This window comes from Falco peregrinus, chromosome 5 (assembly GCF_023634155.1).
Source record: "Falco peregrinus isolate bFalPer1 chromosome 5, bFalPer1.pri, whole genome shotgun sequence".
Lineage (NCBI taxonomy): Eukaryota > Metazoa > Chordata > Aves > Falconiformes > Falconidae > Falco > Falco peregrinus.
In genome coordinates, this window is record NC_073725.1 from 86,630,259 (window position 1) to 86,649,706 (window position 19,448).

The 19,448-nt window shown below is 47.9% G+C and overlaps 1 protein-coding gene across 3 annotated transcripts in view; it reads left to right on the top strand.

Moving 5' to 3' along the window:
• The first annotated feature begins 18,258 nt into the window (after window positions 1-18,258).
• The window catches only part of USP22 (ubiquitin specific peptidase 22), a 110,938-nt gene continuing 109,748 nt past the window's right edge, over window positions 18,259-19,448 (top strand). Inside the window, exon 1 of one of the 3 annotated variants that reach the window (XM_055804917.1) lies at window positions 18,259-18,510. In XM_055804917.1, coding sequence (XP_055660892.1) covers window positions 18,385-18,510 — 126 coding nt within the window. In that variant the 5' untranslated portion in view covers window positions 18,259-18,384. The remainder of the gene's footprint in view (window positions 18,511-19,448) is intronic. The other 2 variants (XM_055804916.1, XM_055804915.1) reach the window with 2 other exon arrangements.

A 19,448-nucleotide genomic window follows, 5' to 3' on the forward strand; every position in this document is an offset into this window, starting at 1 on the left:
CAGGCCCTTGGAAACCCGAGGCCCCAGTGATCCCAAAGTCCAAGTGGACTCAGTGGGGTAAGGAGCTTTTAACCTTAGGAAGGAAGGGGTGCGTGGCCTCATCCCAGCACCAGGAGCTTTTCCGCCTTTTTGTTATGGTGTGTGTGAGAAGAAGATAAATTTACAGAGGGCAGTCGGAAATACTTCAGCATTATCCAGAGGCAGTTAATCCCAGATGTCTTTCCCTGTGAACAGCAGAGAGATAAAGGTTAGCTTTTTATGACAGCTGTTTGAAAGACAGTTTTATCATAAGTTTTTTATGATAACTGTTCTGCTCCTCTCTTCTAATAAGGAAAATACTGAAATAAATTCACAGCTTCAGTGTGAGTTTGTCATTAGTAAGGGGTCAATATTTCAGGAAAAAGGAGAAAAGAATTCAAGATCTTCCTTAAAAATTGCATTCTGAAACGTATGATGGTAATGCACTTTTTTGGCTTTAGGACCAACGCAAAATGAAAGGAAAGAATCAATAATTTTATTTACACAAAATAAATTGAAAAATAAAACTCAGAAGAAGGTAGTCATGACAGCCTTACTGAAAGCTGTCATCAGTTCAGTCTTCTGAAAATTGGAGCTAGAAAAAAACATTTCAGAGCATCTTTCCCACCAGAGTGGGGCAGGGTGAGCTGTAGCCTAATGTATTCCCCTTCTTACAGGGCAGCACTTGCTTGAGAGCTCTGTCCAAGCTCCTTTGGTCATTTACCTGGTATCTGTCAGCCCATTTATTTTAATAAGGAGTAGTCTGTGACCAGACTGGCAGGTGCTGGCAAAGCTGATTGAAACCAGGTGCCCTGCAGTGATTGTACAAGTAGCGAGTTGTATAGCAAAGGGTTGGATGGGAGTTGCAATCTGAGAAGGAAATCCACTGAACTAAGGCTTGGCTTTGTTGCTTTGATTTGGATTCCATTTTCTTAAGTTAACATAGTGTCATTAGAGACAAATTCACGTTTGATTTAAACCTGCTGATGGAGATGTTGCACATTGGATGGCAGTTAGGTGACTGACTTAGGTTGACGTGCCTTTGTTCTCCAAAACATTAGAGGGGAATCTGTCCTGAATCTAGGACTTTTGTTTTGGAGACCGTACAGGCCCGACTGGTAGACATTGGTATAGTCTTCGGAAACTACGCCTGTTGGTTTTATTAGCACTCAGTGTCTCCCGTTCTATTTCCCTGTGTGTTGGGCTACAACTGCAAAGGGCTGGAATCCTTTTAGCATTTTAACGCTTCCTTGACAAACATCCTGCTGTTCTGTGGTGCTCTCCTGAAGTGTGGGAGCTCTTTTGTGAGGGGAAAAAGTATCTCCAAACTCAAGGAACTGTTTGCACTTGTCTTTGGTGACATCTGCTTTACTGCAAGCATCACTGAGTGCAGATCTACAGCCTTTTAACCCTATTCTCTAGGGCAACAATTTTGTGCTCTAGTTCTTCTGGGCTTTTATTTGTCACCTTTTTTTTTTTTTTTAGGAGTATAAGATGTAGCTTCTTTCTTAAGAAAAGCTTTGGTTGCTTTACCCTAAGAGCAGAGATCTGTGCAGAAATCCCCACAGGGTAACAAAAACCTTCCCCAGGGAAAACATCCTTGAACTAGTCTGAACTGAAAGCTCCCAATTTGACAGTGCCTTTGGCTAGAAAACATAAATGTTCAAAGGGCTGTGGCATGATTAAAGATTTTCTTGTCTCAGCCTCTGATGCAAGAGTGCAGACTCTCCTCCTCCCCTCCCTGCTTGCATAGATTTGGTTTATAGGAGTGGATGAGAACAGACTAGGGCATTAGGGGAAGAAACAGATCTACAGTGGGAAACGGAGAAAGAAGGGCTCTTGGGGCTTTTTCCATTCTTTGCCCCTGCAGCTCTTTGTAGGTAGTTGTCTGTGGCCCTTTCAGGCAGCAGACCCAAGAAAGCGGTCTTGATTTTTGCGCTAGTTATAGTTCTGGTTTGGAACTGGGGTCTGAGTCAAGGGCATCAGAGTCCTTTCGCAGAATTGGTGCTGGACACCTGGTCACTACTGCCCTCAGTTCTTTTCTCAGAGAATTTCACTGTAGGTTCAGTTCACTGCACTCAGTTTTTTTGCATGACACAAGTCTTTCTTTTTTAAGTTGGTCTCTATAGGATTTGGTACCAGTTGTTTATAATTACTGTCTTCATTAGACCCTGCACTGCAGCATTTCCAAGCTCAGTATGAGAACAGTGTAGACTTAGTGAAACCGCATTTCTGATGTGTGATCCTGCTGCAAATCCCCAATGCTTGCAGTTAACCCAAAAGCCAGGGAAGAGGGAGCAATATCCTCTCCTCCTGCAGCTAAAGATCCTCACACACCACAACGGTTCTAACAGAGTTGAACGGCTTCAGGGGAGATAGGGATGTTTTATCACTCACAGAAATGAAGACGTGGCAAAGCTGAGGTACCATTTCCATAAAAAGATACTAATTGTGTTGCTTTAATTGCTGAGGGGACAGCTCAGGCCCAGTGTATAAAAATAACTGCTACCTGCAGCTTCACAGATCTCAGGATATCCAACCCTTTCCCTCCCTGCTGTCTTCCCTCTTTGGTTTGGAGGAGTGAAAGCTGGTAGGGTCTGAGGGCTGGGCCCCTGAGAGCTGTGAAGCAGCAGGCACGTTTGCAGAGAAGTGGCTAGCCTACCCCTCTTCTGGGTTTTGGTGGGTTAGGAAGGAGTTAAATGACAACAGAGGGAGAGTCTGTGCTATTGTTCAGGCATCCCTGGGTTCAGGGTGGCTGATCTCTATTCCCGGATCTGCCTCTGGCTTCCTGCATGACCTTGGACCGGCCACTTACCTTTTCTTTTCCTTAGCTCCCAAATTATAACATGGAAATCGTTCTCTTCCTGTGTGCCTCCTTCCCTGCGGGTTTTGGGGTGGCTGAGATTCTCTGGTGGGAGATGATGGGAGGAGGAGAACACGTTTCCACTGGAGAAATATTTACGCAGAGGGCAGCAATTTTTGGACATGTTCTTGTTCATTCAGATACCGCGTGGTCTGTGCATATGGTGATATTTGGGTTTTTTTAGTAAGCAAACCTGTGGTGAAAGTCAAATTCCATTTGTGGTTGCTGCAGCTGCCCGAGCCATGCCTGCTGCAGTGATCCTTCCCCTCACTAGATGGTGCTTGTGATCAAAGATTGGAGTAACTGCAGTTCTTTTTTGCACAGAATTTCCTAATTTTTCTTCCCCAGCCTCCATTCCTTCCCCTCTTCTTTCTGTGCTTTAACACTACGGGGGACACTTAATGATGCTGGATATTGAGCAAGGCTAATCGGGTAGTAATACAGGCTCCGAGCCACCCGCGCCCACCAGCCAGCTTGTCTTCTGGGCTTTGGTTTCTGAAGCGTGTATCAGTGCTGCTGAGCTATGGCAGAGAATTGAATTCTTTCCGTGTTTTCCATTCCCATAAGGAAAAGGCTTCAAAGAGCAGGTCCCCTCCCCCTCTCTGCTGGTGAAGGGCATTTAGGGAAGCTGGGAAAAAAAAATTCAGCTCTGACAGACGCATGCATTTAACAAACCACTGCCTTTCCCTACCTTAGCAGAAGATTGGTTGTTTTTTGAAAAGGGAATTGCTGCTTTTATATCCATCTTTGTATTCAGGAGATGGTTACCTAGCCAAGGTCATTGCTGCTGCATGCCAGTATCAAGCAGCGAGCCAACCTCCTCTTCCCTGAATGAGCACCGGTTTCAGGAAGGCTTCCCCAAGTAAAGGATGGTAGTAGGCTTGAATCTGCCAGCGCAAGGTCCCGAGCCGCTGCTGGGTAGAGAACGCCGCAAGAGCAGCCTTCCCTTTTATAAAGGCAGCTGAGGAGATGAATGAAATTGTAATCAAACATTTCCTGTGTGGACATGCACGGGGATCGGTTATGAGCTTGTACAGTGCAAGACACAGCAGGGTGTGTGGTGGTGCGCTGTCATCATCCATGACAGTGTGTGCAGGGCAAATGGGTCTGCCCACCCCCAGCACCCGATCCAGGATCCAGCACAGAGGGGGGATAACCACCCTGTGGGTGTGTGGCCCTGCCAAGCCTGCCCTGAGGCTCTCGCCCCTCTGGCACTTGCCTGCAGCGATGGCATTTGTTGGCATTTGTGTGCTTGCGGGGCCACCTGCAGCCCGCTGCGCCCCTGCCTTCGTGCCAGGCTGCCTTGCCCGCTGCAGACGTGCCTCCGGACCCTCCCTTCGGGGAGCCTGCGAGGTTACATCACTTACAGCTCCCTCCCCGTGGAATTTTACAAACATTAATGAATGGGGCTGGATTGCTGCTATGACGCCAATCAACCATGCACGGATTTATAGTCTGAGGCCAGGAGAGATTATGCTTCTGCCTCTGGCACTGCACCAGTGACAGCAAATTCATGTGTGTGCTGACAAGCCCACAAGGCCAGCACCCGCAGCAGCCCTGTCCTCACGTGCCGGATGTTATGCTTATGGCAGTGACGTCCCTGCAGCAGGGACACAAGCTGTGCTAAACTGCAGTGTGACACAAAACTCCTCTCGGGACTGTAAGCTGACAGTGATTTCTTTGTCATTCCCCTGTTGTCATCTTCCCACTGCACATACATTTGTTCATCATTAAGAAGATATTGCTGATGACTAAACCCTGGGTCTGCATCACAGAGAAACCATTCGACAGAGCAGCCCAGAACTGCAGGGTTCAAACTCAGAAGGAAATTAAGAACTGGGGACAGTGCGTTTCCTCACATCTGTTAGATCTGGAGAGCAAAGCACTCTCCCAGTCCCTCCTGGCTGAGAGAGAATTGCATCACTGGCGTGTGCAGATTAATTTTTTTTCCCTGAAATGTGCTTGTTTTATTGTTTTGCTCCAATGGAATTTGCCAGCGTGTCCCAAATTATGTGGTTCTGAAATTTAAAAGTAACATACCTGTGTGGGGGAGAGAATGAGTGGTTTTCACTTTGCAATCTGGCTCTTCCCTGCCTCCTCCCTTTTCCCCATATCCCCATGTGTTATGGAGCCAGCTGCTCCCAGAATAGTTTGGGAATGAAATGTCACCGTTTGAAACTGGTGAGTCACAGTTTTTTGGGGGGAGGGGGGGGGGGCAGGGAATATGAAATCTTGTGGTGTAGCAGAGCGTCTCCTGGTGAGTACAGAGAGATTTTTAAACCCACAGACTCCCTGATGATGGAGTTGAGGGGCTTTGAATAAAGACTGCTGGGTGTGTCCTAGCTGCTTTTTGCAGGAGGATCTCAAACCCTCTGCAAACTTTAATTGTCTTCCTTAATGTGCCCACTGCAGCTGGATCCTAGTACCTCCTCCAACAGGACTAGGTTATATCTGTCTGACAACACACCTACAGTGACTCTCTTAATTAAGTCTCCCTGCACTGCTGTGAGGTATATGTAATTACAGTGAGACCTGACATAAGCGTCCACCCGAGGGACTAAAAAAAAAATAAAAAATTCTTCACCAGAGCAGGGAGGAATAGAATTTTACTGAATACGTTTTCGGGGATATTTTAGGGGAAGTTTATTAAACAAAGGGGGTTAATTATTCTGATTTCTTCTCAGTGTATCCTAGTAGGATGATGCCTTTAACGTACTGGGTGTTAACATAATTGGGTTGGGTTTTTTTCCTTCCAAAAGGATACTGGACATCTTTTGTCCTTTAACAGAGATAGCTATAAAAAAGTGTCAGTGCAAATGGTGGCAACGGTCTTGCAAAATGAACTGTTATCAGAAGCTGAGTAGTTGTCCCTTCCCTTTCCAACCCCTGCCCAGTGGTAAAAATTTTTAGTGAAGGGGCAGCATTCAGGATTCCTGCTCTAGGGTGTTACAACCATCCATTTTCACAACTCTACATGGCAGCTCGGCCTGGTATGTACCAAGAATTGTGCATCTTGAACTAAAGTCCCACAGTAACTGTGATACTAATGGTGTCTCCAAAAGAGCTCTGGCAGTTCCAGGCAGAGTGATTTTCTGTGTTGCTGCCCCAGCCTCTGTCAAAGGTCTCTGTCCAGTACTCAAGGTGGCAGGCAGGACAGTGCATCACCATTCACAGCATATAAATCTAAACTGCCAGTTATTTCAGGTTGCATTACGGTTCCAGGCACTGAACTGGGGTGGCCACAGAGAAGATATGCCACCCATTTTGCCTCTGCTTCATCAGTAATGATCTTCAGCTGAAGGATAGGAAGAAGCTGGGAATAGTAATATCATAAATAGTCCCAGTATGGGCTGGCAGCCCTCCCCTCGAGTCCCACCTTCAGTGGCACTCTGAATACATGCTGTGAGGAAAACTCCCAAGTTGCAAGCCAAGCTATGCAGCTAACTTGGTGGGGATTTTGCAAGCATAAGCCCTAGGGGGTTTGATGCCATCTCTGTCTAATTTATTTGGAAGACTGAGCTAGTAGCAAGATTTTATGAAGTGTGCATTTCTATCTCAAGTTTTAGATAGTGTTAACTAGAAACCCACATACTCTGTCATCACTGAGTTTGACAAAAATAATCTCTGGCTGCAGGAATTTGCTGAAAAGCCGAAGATTTTGTCTAATACAAAATAAAATAACCTTGAAGACAACCTTGAGAAGTCAAATCTGGGTGCGGTTCTGCATGCCTTTTTCTCAGCAGCAAAGCCTACTTATCTGCCCCTCTCTTTTCTCTTTTGTGTATCATTGTTGTCTTTTTTTCTTAACGCAGACTGTTTCAGTGATTTGGCTTACACTGCACGTCTACAAAGAGTTGAACCAGCAACACTGCAGGAGCTGTAAGTTGCGGCAGCAACGTAGGAGTGAGCCAAGGAACCAGGTAAGATAGGATACCCCTATGGGTACCTGCTATGCCACCGAGTTTGAACTTTCAGATATTCCAAACCAGTAGCTCTTAACAGATGTGAATGTCAGTGGATCATCAGTTCTGAAGCATAATGACAGTATTTTAGTGCTTGATATTGTCTTCTTAGCCTCTGTTTCTTCTAGCATAGGTGTCTGCCTGGTATGTTTACCTCCCCAGATCCCTAATGGAGGTTCCCTTTCGCTTGCAGTTTCCTGCAGATAACTCCCCAGATAACGCTGGGGATGATCAGTACAAATACAACCTATTGAAAAGTAGCTTCTTAGTGAGGTTAGTGCCATTTCAAATTGAGTAACAAAAGATTCATTTACTGAGTATATAACTCACTGAAGTACTGAATCCAGTAAGCATTTGAAGTTTCAAAGATAAGGGATGATTTCTTTGAAACTTAATGGATTTTTGCCCAAAACAAAGGATTTTGCCTCATCACCTGCAGTGGGATTTCCCAGGATGCCTGAGACCACACATCCTCAGTCTTTTAGCCTTGGCAAAACTGATACATAATGTGTGGAAGTCTTCCTAACATGAACAAGCATTTCAGTGCATTCTGAAAGGCCAAGATTACTACTGATTTGTTGGGCTGATTTGTTGGGGGGTTTTGTTTTTTTTGGGGTTTTTTTGTTGTTGTGTTTTTTTCTTGGGGGGGTGGGTGGTGGTGGTGGGAGGATAACCAAAGTGACGTTGGACATAATTCGTGAAGCATTGTCAGAACACAATAGAAGAACAGACAAAAGCCAGTCCAGATTCTGTGGTATTTCCTAAAGGGCTCCCTCTGGCATACAGCTATTCCCTGCCAATCCTTTTGTATTGTTTTTGATAATGAATAGAAGCTGAACAGATGATTGTTGCATTGTCCACCAAGTGATTCATTTACATTAAATAGTGCTCCAAAAGTAGGCTTTTTTAGTCACTTCAGTTATTTATTTGTACAGTTTAATGACTGTCTTTTAACTCTCCACTGTACGTAATTATTTCCTGATTGCTTCAGCTAAATTACATGGGGTGTAACTTCTCTGAATTCAGTGGTCCAACAAGCCTTGACGTAAGAAGTGACATGACTGCATTTTCAAAGATGCTTAATTTTGAATGGCCACCTCTAGAGCACTGCTCCTGATTTGGGAAGGTGCTGAGGTTCTCAGGTGTCTGGAGGACCATAGTGTCCTTGGTCCCTGTCTTTGAAGGTTGGGCTGTGAAGCACAAACTTTGCTGCATAAGCCATCACAGTTCCATTGATTTCCCCATTAATCTCTCAACTCCTGCTGCATGTCTGCACCAAGGTTTCTTAACTCGGGGCTTCCATTACGATTTCAGGCTTTTCTTACAGAGGTCAAAAGTTTTTGTTTTGCTTTGTTCTGTTTTGTTGTGCAGGGTGTGACAGATGTTAGGTGCTTAGGAGCATATTGACCCTGTACTGCAGTTAGAAGAACTTCAGTGTAGGAAGCTATTTAGCTCCAAATCCACACCCAGAACTGCATGTCTACTAATTTGGATGTTCTAATGGGTGAGTGAGAATGACACATACTGAAGGGCTTTTTGATGGTTGAAGAATTTAAGGAAATCAACACTCTAGGTCTTTCCAGCTCCCCTTGTCTGAGAAGTTGCATGACTTCGCATTTGTTGAATAGCTGTAGTTACATCTCAGAAGCCCTGATTCCCTAGTTATTCTCTGTTCCCCATTTGATGTACCACAAACAGGTTCAGTGGGTGTTTTTGGTTCACCTGTGTGAAACACTAGAGTCTGGGGCAAGGCAGCAAAACAGTGATGCAGAGAGGGGAAGGGAACAGTCCTAACAGTGTTGGGTTGTTCACATAATATGGCCTAGGTTTAAATCTCCCAGGGTGCAGAGCAAAGCAACCTTTGCATCTTTTTTGACATTGTCTCAGTCCCTTCTCCATCCAGTTAGGAAAAATGAAATCACCCGTCCTGTGCCTGGATATAAAAGAAAGAACAGAAGTTTGTTTTGAAGAGTTTATATGCCTGTTACCTGCCAAGAGGAGGCAAGAAAAAGACTGACTTACTTTTTGCAACCAGTTTCCTATTAACTCATAAGCCAGATGAACAGGGAGGACAAGCAGGCTCCAGTACCACTAAAGACATCGCATTACAGCTGCTGCATCACACTTCTGCCATCCTGGACTGCTCTAGCTACAGAACCTGGGCAGAAGCTGCTGCACGGCTACCTAAGGTTTAGGCATCTGTGTGCGTTACATTTCTGTTACCCTGCTTCAGAAATTGCCTTTGCCTGGTCTGTCATTGAAGCAAACTACCCACCCCTTAGGATCTCCCAGAGCTTTTGCCGCCTTCTGGGTTACATGGCATCTTCATAAACCCAGATGAAACTCAGCAGACACACAAATAAAACTAGCCCTCCCTCTGCATAAAACCACAAAGTATTGCTAGGGTTTCCCCCACTGCCTCCAAGTTCAACCCTCCAGCCTTGATCTCCTTGTATTCTTCCTCTCCCAGGAGCCCACATCGCTCTGTGTTTAGTGGCAGGCGATGAAATCAAACCGTGCATTAGCAGCTCCATAATAGCTTTGCTCAGTGGAACCCAGCTTCCTTCATTAATCCAGAAAATGAGAGTTGTTTTCGTACATTTGAGAAGCTAATTATTTAAGTGCTGGGAATTAAGGCTCATCAGATACTGGAGACTGATTTTGGTTTTGCTTCCCAGGGGATGCAATGAGATGGAGGGAAGCTGGTTTTGCACAGGTGTGCAGAATGGTAACTCACCAGTACATGGAGCAGGGAACAACAGTGTGCGCATCCTTGTCTACCTGAAGCATAAAAGCCCCCCTCCTTGCACATTCCTTTTCTTCCAGACATCATCTGATGATTCTTCCCATTCAAATAGTTTTTTTTTTTAAAGCCACCACTGGTCAAATAACTCTATAGCTTTATTTTTTTTTCTGCTATGAAAAGATGTACCCCACTTGTGGTTGATCTAGCTTGAGTATTTTACGAAAAAATGATAATGCCTTGTCTCAGTGGGGTTTTTAGGGAGGGACATGAGCTCACATCAGCTGTCCTTCAGCTATGATCATCATACTTGGAGATGGGTTTAGGTAGAGCAGCTCTATCTAACCTAACTAGGGACCTTCCAATGGCTTGGGAAACAGATGAATTGGGTGAAATCTCCCCTTGTCTGTGGGAAACCACAGATGAGGACAGATCTGTTGTCTAAACAAAGTTTTTACAATGACGTGACTTTCAACAGTAGATTGCTTTTGACATTCTTCCCAGAAAATGAGGATCTGTTGATGCTGTTGCCAATAACTATATGCTAAAGAAAGGGTATTTGGTTCCGATAGTGTCACTGGACAGATCCACTCTATTCTAAGCAGCTTGCCAAGAACTAATTTTTCATTTTTGTTGAGATAGCCAATGTTCTGTGTTGTCTTCAGAGACTAAGGGAGTGAACTTTTCTGTGTGTTCAGCTGAAGCCAGATGTTAAAGTATTGTCTGGATGCAATTGACTTGACAAATAGCAGGAGTGACATTTTAGCTCCGTTTAAGTCAGTGGCAAAATTCCTGTTAAGTTCAACTGGGGCCAAGGTTCCATCCTGTGACACTGCTGATGGGAAATCTAACAAATGATCTTCAGAAAAATGAGTGCAGGCATTCTGTTTTTCTAGTAGTCTTTTCAACCTATGGCCCACAGATCCTTGGAAGTCTGTGAACTACTTTGAAGAGGTCTGCAAAAGATCACAAAGACAAGCTTATTTTCAGTAGATTTGAATTAGCTATACAGGGGTCCATGACTCCAAGGGAAAACTTCAGGAGTCGATTACAAAGTTTGGAGTCAGCTTGTCTTCGTACTCCCTGGACTGACAAGCATCCTTCTGGCAGGACCTGTGCAGCTGAACTAACCCTTTGTCACTGAATATTGTGGATTCAGGCAGCCTCTCCGTCCTCTGTACTAGGACTGAGCCATGTGGAAATCTCTAACTTGGCACCTATCAGGTGCTGTTACTGTTGATACATGGTGACGTTACTAGTAGATCGGGCTGAAAACAAAACCTTTTTTTTTTCCGAGAAGCTGGTGTAGCAGGGACTATACAACCAATTCGGTTTTGTAGCAAGGTCAGTACTTTGTCCCTGAGATCAATGAGCAGGTACACAGTGTTCTCCGTACGGACTGTGAGGTGTCTGAAGTACCTCAGATGAACTTCATTGAGAAGTGAAGGCAATCAGCTTCAGGCAGAACCATGCAACAGATTTTACCTATGATATCTCCAGAGGTTTAAGCCCTGCAGTCAGACATACAACCTGATGTGCTTTAAATGTTTTGGATTAAGTAATGGTAGTACTACTTGGATGGAAGTTCCTAATGCTTAGATGAGAAAAGGCTTGAGCTAGGATGAAAAAAAAAATCACTAAAGATTTAAAAATGTATTTCAATGTTAAAAATGTTTTGGTTAGGGTTTCAAATTTTTTTCTGTGTAGGTTTTGGTAAGCAGACTTGTTCTGTAAGTTCCTTCCTATTAGATTGTGGGAGAATTTGTCTTTTTTAGAGTGTCTGAAAAAATGCAGGAGAGAGGTACCGAGGAATCTTCCTGTATTATGGATTGGTTATTAGCATGGAGGGTCCTTGTGCCTGCAGGAGCAAATAGACTCTTTGTGACAAGAACAAGATGCCATAACTGGATCTAGCATTTTAGCCCTATGCACACAAGCTAACTTCTCTGTGTCTGTTAATAAAAGAAGAAATGGGTTCATATCTGGAGACCTGGGTCAGGGGAAGCCAAAAAGGAGTGAGTGCTAAAGTCCAGCATCAGTCTACCTCAGAATACCCAAACCAGGCTCCTCTTCTTTTTATATGGAGGAATTCCTACTTAGAGTCTGCTTTGATTGCTCTACCAGAAGCAGGATGACACTTAAGGAGCAATGTATTCCCGAGTTCCTTTCTCAGTTCTACCAAGCATGTGCAGAATTAGGAACTTTGCAAGCTATTCAGTCCTTGAATTTCAAACCAGCAAGCAATTCAAGCTCCTGAATAGCCCCCTTCAAATCCATTTTTGGAGCCAGGGTCTTCAGTCTCTTCAACTTCAAACTTCAGAGAGCTTCACTTGTAATCCAAGTTTATGTGAGGGATTGTAGCTAAATCCTTCATGTTGCTTATACATCTGATCAAAGGAAAAGTCTACCTGAGAACTACATTGGACATTTTAACACATATTATGTGGAAAAGCGTGCCCAAGGGATAAAGTAACAATTGATTCATGGCTATCCAGCAGAGTTTAGAAGTGCCACCTTGGGATGACATGGATCGAAGATACAGTTACTTTGCTTTTCCATGTGAAGAATGCTGCTTCTTCCCAGCTGAGCTATCATGTAACATGGATGACTCTCTGGAGAAAGAGTTTGCTGCACATTTGCAGTATGTTTTAGCTACTATCAACATTTATATTCCATTGGCATTTGAGGGTAAGCACTAATTAGCATAATCATCAATGCTTAAAAATTAAAAATTCCTCCAAGAGACACAGGAGGGATTGAAACCGTTTCCTTCCCCCAGAGGCAAATCCTTTCCCAAGCTATCTGCTGCACCAAAAGGTTTTATTCTAGAGACATTCCCAAGCTATGCCCAAGAGTAAATTAAAACTACAGCAAACTGGTAAACTCTTGTGTGTGCGTGTCTGTGTGTAGCAAGCAGGCCCTGAGTTAACAATTACTACCTGACAAAATGTTGTCACTATTTTCCACTCCTATTTTGTTTTGACTGCTGCTCTGTGCTGTTGTGTCACCTTTGCTGTGTGGGCTGGAACAATCAAGAAGTGTTTGTAAAGTCTGAAGTTTTTATACCTCACAGGAAAGATTCAGGTGTCTTGATAAGATAGAAAGCAAAGGGTTTAATGGCACTACCCTCTTCCAGAGCTTGCCTCAAGCTCACCGAGTCAGGAGCTGGCCTCAAAAAATCTCAAGACCTGTTCTTTACTACACTTATTTTAGAGTGGATTGTTACCCTGGTTCCAAAATGGTTCATTGACAATAAGCACCTCGGTCTTAGAGACCCCTCTTTATGGAGAATAAGGTGCTTGGAAAACCTTGGGGGAACTTTTTAAGTTTGAAAGGTAATGTCCATACCTTGGAAATGTTCCCTAAGAGTCAGTCTTTAAATTTCTACACTTCTGCCTTTGGGAGGTGGCAGTGGGCCTCAGCTCCCAGTGGTAGCAGGTGAGGTCACGGATGGTCCTGCATAGGGGTTTACTGTGTCTCAGAGAATACTTCTCACATCCTCAGCAGGTCTTCAAGTGGGTGGGCTGTGAAACCTCAAGGAGCAGGAACAGTTAAATGCTGTACTTGTTCTTGAAATGGCCAGAGAGAAAAATTAGTATTTTTCCAAAGGAAATACTTCTTTGAGAGGGAAACACTAACAAATGCAGGTGTTTCTCAAAAGAAAACGATTGTGTCTATAAACTCACAATTCTTGTTATTTCTGCATAGGGAACCACACCCTACATTGAGCAAACACAGACACTCTGCAATCTCCATGAAAATTTCAGAATCTGTGGGGCACTGAACATGTATTGTCCTTTTGGAATCTTATATTTTTCAGAGAGATAGACTTATATTCCATTGGCAGAAATTCTCTCTTTTATCTTTATCTCCTGTTTTGATGTGGTAGCCATGGAGAAAAGCCCAAGATTAGTAACAGTAGGTTGTTGCAGCGTAAGAATAACTCTCGTCTTGGATTTAGACTGTATTAATGTCGGGGGTTTTGTTTAACTGGAAATATTGAGATCGCATAGAATAAATACTAGATGCTGTTAGGACATTAATCACCCATCCCATTCACTTCTATCCACTCTGAACTAGATGCTGGTAATCTTTTTGAGGGATGTCGAGGGTAGGAGTTGGCTCACTCTGACTGCTGCTTTTGAAAGCAGTGGTCAGTTCTCCTGAAAGTTGATGTATTTATACTTTTGCCCTGCTACTGACATCAGGGCACCTGGACCCTTGGAACTTGACTCAGTTTGGCTAATAATGAATGAAATGGGCCATATTCTGAGGCTGATTTGCCTTAGGCTCCACAAGAAAGCCAAATTCGAAAATACTATTTTAACAGCAGTGTCTAGCACTGAGTTTCCAGATTCCTTCTGGAAGCCTGTAGTGAGAAACTTCAGAGAAAGGAAGGAGGTGGTGAATCTTTTCTCAGAGAACCTAGGAGGAGACTGAATGCCTTTGGCGGTGACATGGGCTAAGAAAGCAGGACCAGGACGGTCGGAACAAAGACACCACACCTTGCTCTTGTTTGCTATTGGCAAAGCAGGCTATGGGTGGGATTAGTGAATGTTTGACCATAAAGTTTGAGTTCCCCTGATACAGCTGATATCTATACTGTCTGGTATATTCCTTGATTTGCCTCTCCTCAGCATCTCAGCACGTAGCCTCATGCACGTTTTGCAATTTTTCTTTAGATAAACGATTGTACATTTTATAGCAACATACAAACCAGAGCTCTTGCAGCATATATAGGAAGAAAGGAATTTACACTGCTTTTGCTGGGATGACATATGATGACAGAGACACATAGTGACACACAGAGATAACATCACATATTAAGTTCTAGCAGTCAATGTGCTTTTACAACATCTCTCTTGTTACCAAGTGATCACAGCTGATGTCCTGGCTTGATTCATCATGATGGAAACTGGGCGTGGAAGACCAGCTAATTTTAAGGCTACAGAGAAAAGGCAGATGGTTAGAGACATCAGGGTCTGCTTGAAGCTGACTTCTGAAATAAAACTAATCAATAGCTTCCTTTGATGGCCCTTTTGTATCTGGATGAGAAAGATCCAAGAGACCTCATTTGCGTTACTTCTTAGTTTAGCAGATGATGTCAGAATGCCATCATGACTTGTGTACATTTCTTTCAAGACGGTAAAAGAGTTGTTTGATTAGTAAATGTGAGAGATCTGTATTTTCCTGCCGGTTTTTCATTGCTAATAATCTGGTAGATGTTAAGATCGAGGTTATTAAAAACAGTTTATGACGTTTCTTAGGTGAGACACTCTTTTGAATATGCTTCCTGTAGATTAGGTGTTAAAATCAGAGTGATATTAAAGAGTATGCCTGATCATAGCACGTGAGAATTTTCTTTGCTATTGTCTTTGTGAAGCGATGACAAGCGTGCAGCATTTAGAGTACAGTTCTGGTGCAGCTGAAGTCAATAAGGAATATTAACATTGACTTAGTGGAAGTAGAAAAGGATCATCACCAAACCCATGAGGCTGTTTTTAACACTGGGAGAGCCTTCTCACCTCTAAAAAGGTTTCACTTTAGCTCAGTTATTATCACTTATTATAATACTTCATAACCCTCACCATCCTCACCGGATAAATGCAAAAAAGAAAAAAAAAAGTCCCTGCTCCAAACCGTTTAGGAGCTAGGACAAGGTAAGATGGAGATTTTGAGAGCAGTAGAGTTCAGGGAAACAACCTACTAACCATCATGTAAGTGTTGATATTGGTATGTGAGTAGTTTAGTGAGCCTCAGCTGCTTTGCGCCCACTGCAAGCAAAGGGCTCTAATAAGGGGCTCAAAGGAAGGAAAGAGGAAGCTGTGTAGGTATCACTGGGGAGCTTGTCCCAAGCATTCGAGAAAATATAGCTTAATTGGTTCATACTGTTTCTTATGTTTATAAAAGAGCCATTCAGACTGCAGGGAATGGCTGTTTTAGCGAGACGTCCAGCCGTTCCTTGATGTGGGAAATGCTCAACACAGGGGTCATTAAACTCTATTCATTAGCATCAGGAAGGTGCAAAGGCCTTCTCACACAGAAAGGATGAGGGCTCAGCAGTCGCGTAATGTCTCATGGTCTGATGCGTTGGGGTGGGTAGGTGGTGCCAGGGCTGCAACACTCCAGTGACCATGGGTGGAAGCATTCTGCCACAGTCACGAGTAAACATGTTTCTGAGGGTGATGGGTCAACCTGTGGGAAGTATGTGCAGCACCCGTTCTTGTTACCTTTTCAAGAAGAGGTATAGGTTGCACGCTCGTTATGATGACTTAATAGGTCTAAAGATTATGTAGGGTCAAAGAGAATGTATTCATTCTAGATTTCACACGTAATCTTCTGAAATATGCAGTGCTACTAGCAATGCTAGCAGTGCAACTAGCAACCTCTACCAGCTTGTGTACACAGTGGGATAATTTGGCCCTTTCCTGTCTCTTGGCATCTCTCTCTTCTCCTGTGGGGCAATTCTAGCTTTATTGTTGGAGCCGTAATCCCCAAACTGCATGGAAGAAGGATTTCAGAGAGAGGCTAACAAACGGCATGAGCCAGGCAGACTGAAAAATCCACGTTGCCATTACAGGAGGTCTCCCATATGGCACGCTGGCAGGACAGCCTGGCCTGCTGCTGCTTCACAGTCTGAGGGGATAAACTCAGGTCTTTTGCTAGCCCTACATTCCCTACTTGCTTTGCCACCAAACCTTATGGTTCTACATGAATCATGAAAAAAATCTCTCTTGCTACCAGAAACCCTGCTCTCTTTCTAAAATGGCAACACCCCTGAAGAAAACTGAAAGTGATTCAGTCCTCAGGTGCTAGTTGCAATTGTCTTTGATTTCTGCCAGTTGCAGCAGTAGGCTGGACATGTACTAAAAAATGTCTTGATAGAATAACGCGGGGGTACTTAACCACTACCTTCCTTGTTGCACAGGCCTTCCAGGGCTTGTCTAAAAACCTAGCCTCTGCAAAGCCTCCTGCCTTGCTTTTCAGAAATCACAGCAAAATTCCCATCCTTTTCCTCTTGCCTCACTCCACCATTGTGTAACCCCATAGCGCACGTAGCACCCAAGCCAAGAAGTATGTACAGATTCAAGTCTTTTTCATTGTCTTCTCATTTTCTTCTATAGCAAAAAGCTGAAATAATACCAGTTCTGGTTATACCCTACTTCCGCCTCTTCCCTGTGGAAGCACCGGGAGAGCGGGATGGCGGTGAGAGGCACCATATACGGCCCTCGGGGCAAACGGCTGCTCGCAGCGAGCTCCCCCAGGCCCCGACCCTCAGGCCCGGTGGGGCCTGCTACACCCACGCCTGCCCCGCGGAGCCACGCTCGGCTGTTTGAACCTGCGAACGATAAGGATGGGGGAGGGCCTGTCTCTCGTGTTGGGTTTGTCCCGCAATACCGGCTGCTCTAACCGGGGCCCGCTGTGGCGCTACCGGAGCCAGCCCCGGGCGGGGGGGGTGGGGCGGAGGCTGAGGGGCGCGGAGGCCGAGGCTGCCAGGCAGGGCCTCTGCTAAGCACACGGGCGCAGGCGGGGAGGGCGCCCTGCCCCGGGGAGCGGCCCGGCCGCCGCCGCCGCCGCCCCTCTCCCCTCAGGAAATCACTGAGGGAGCAGCGAAACAGCCGGGACCAGCGGATGTGACAACAGCGCTGCCCCCACAGGGCAGGCTGCCGCTGGGAGAACCCGCCCCCTCGCCGGTCGCCGCCAGTCCCTTCTCGCCTTGGGACGTGACTGACGACCGTTCCGACCGGTCCAGTCACAACGCTCGCTACCAGGTCCCGCCCCTCCTATCCGTTGGCCGCGCGTTCTGTCATTCAGGCCGAGCTCTTCCCGCCCCTTTCCGGCAGAGGGAAATGCTAGGTAGGAAGGGTGGAGGGGGGAGAAGAAAAGGAAGGAAACCAATGAGACGCTAGAGGAGGCGGGCCCGGTGGCGGACTGACGGGCGGGGACACCAATTGCCACGCTCCTTCCCGCTCCGGCTCCCTCCCTCAGGGGTGGCGGGGTAGAGAGGGAGCACCTACCGCCCCTTCTCCGTTGGTCTGTCCCACTCCGGGCCTGGCGGGCTAGGTTGAGTTAGCGGCTCGGACCATTGCTCACGGCGGGCGGAGGGGGGTGCGGACGACGAGGAGGAGGAGGAAGGAGACAGCGAAGGAGTGGGGGGGGGGGGTGGTTTAAAGAGACAAGAGCCGAGCGGGCGGCCGGCTGGGGGAGCAGGAGCGGCGGCGGGCGGAGACTCGCCCCCTTCCCCACACACGCTCGCTCACACCGCGGCCAGGGTCGCCGCCGCCAGCGCCCCCCTCCCCTTCCCCTCCGCCCGCCGCTTCCACAGCGGCCTCTATGAGGTAGAAGGGAGCGGCGGCCACTCCGGGGGCGGCAGCGGCCGCTACAGCCGCCGCCTCCTCCTCCTCCTCGCCTCAGAGAGCCCCATCTTTGTGTGTGAGGGAGAGGGCGGGCGAGAGGGAGTGCGCGCTGCCCGCCCGCCGCCGCCGCGCTTTGTTCGGAGCCGGGGGGCCGTGGCGGCGCGGAGCCCCGGCTCTATGTGCCAGCCGCTGCCCGCGCCCCCACAGCAGCCCGCGGGGGCGGCGGAGGCCGCGCGGCAGGCGGCGGCGTGAGGGGCCGGAGCCCCGGAGGGCGGGCGCGCGGCGGGGGGGGCGGGGGGGGGCGCGCGGGCGGGCGCGCGGCCGCCCCGGCCCGTGCCCGCGGCCGTGTCCGTGCGGTTGCTGCGGAGGGGGGGGAAGGGGCCGGCTCGCTGCCCGCCGGCCCGGCCCGTCTGCGGGCGGATTGATGTGGGGGGGTCTGACATGAGTCCGCCGGCGGCCGGGTGCTGCCATGTGACCGGCTTCAAGGTGGAGAACTGGAAGCAGAACCTGCGGGCGATTTACCAGTGCTTCGTGTGGAGCGGCTCGGCCGAGACCAGGAAGCGCAAGGTACCGGGGGCGGCCCGCATCCACCCCCCTTCCCCTCCCGTCCCTTCCCCACACGCGCTCCCGTCCCTTCCCCTCCCTCCGCCCTCCCTCCGCCGCTCACACGCACTCCACCGCCTCGGCCTGCCCGCGGCTGCGGGGAGGGGACGGGCCCCCCGCCCGCCCTGCCCACCTCCCCGCGGGGCAGGTGGGCCCGACCCCCCCGGCCCCAGCGCCGTCCCCGCCCCGCCGGCAGCGGCTGGGCCCGGGCTCCGGCACGCGGCTGTGGGGGCAGGGAGGGAGGAGGAAGCGCTCGGTGTCTCCAGCCTCCGGGGGGGTGGCGGGGTGTGTGGGTGTGCGGGGGGGCGGTACGGCGCCGGGATGGAGTGGGACAGCCAGCCCACCCCCCCCGCTCCGGGGCCTCCCTCTGTGCCACCTGCCCCGGCGGCGGGGCCGGCTTTCCGCAGCGGGGCTGTTCCGCAGCGCCGCCGCCTCCTCCCGGAGGTGCGGGAGGCAGCGAGAGCTTCCCGGAATACTGGGGGGGGGGGGGAGGGGAGGGGAGGGGAGGCCCGGGGCAACGGGCACGTCCGGCCTGCGGCGGAGCTTTGTGCCGCCGGGGCGCGGCGGGGGGCGCGCCCGAGCCGGGGGGCTGCGGCGGGGCGGCCCGGGGCGGGGGGGGGGGGGGGGGCACGGTGGCTGAGGCAAGTGAGGGGGATGGTTTGCTTAATTTTTCTTTCTTTTTTTTGTTTTTAAATGTTGTTGTGTCCCCCCCCCCCCCCTTAAAAAAAACCAAACAACAAACAAACCGCTCATCGTGATAATCCACTTGGAAAAGGGAATTCCTGCTGCATGGGGGGGGCGGGGGAGGAACTGACTCAGCCTGGAGCACAGGGAAGGGGTGCGCTGGTGCTGGGGGCATGCCCTGTGCAGGCGAACCCAGGAGAAATGCCTGTTCCTGAGGC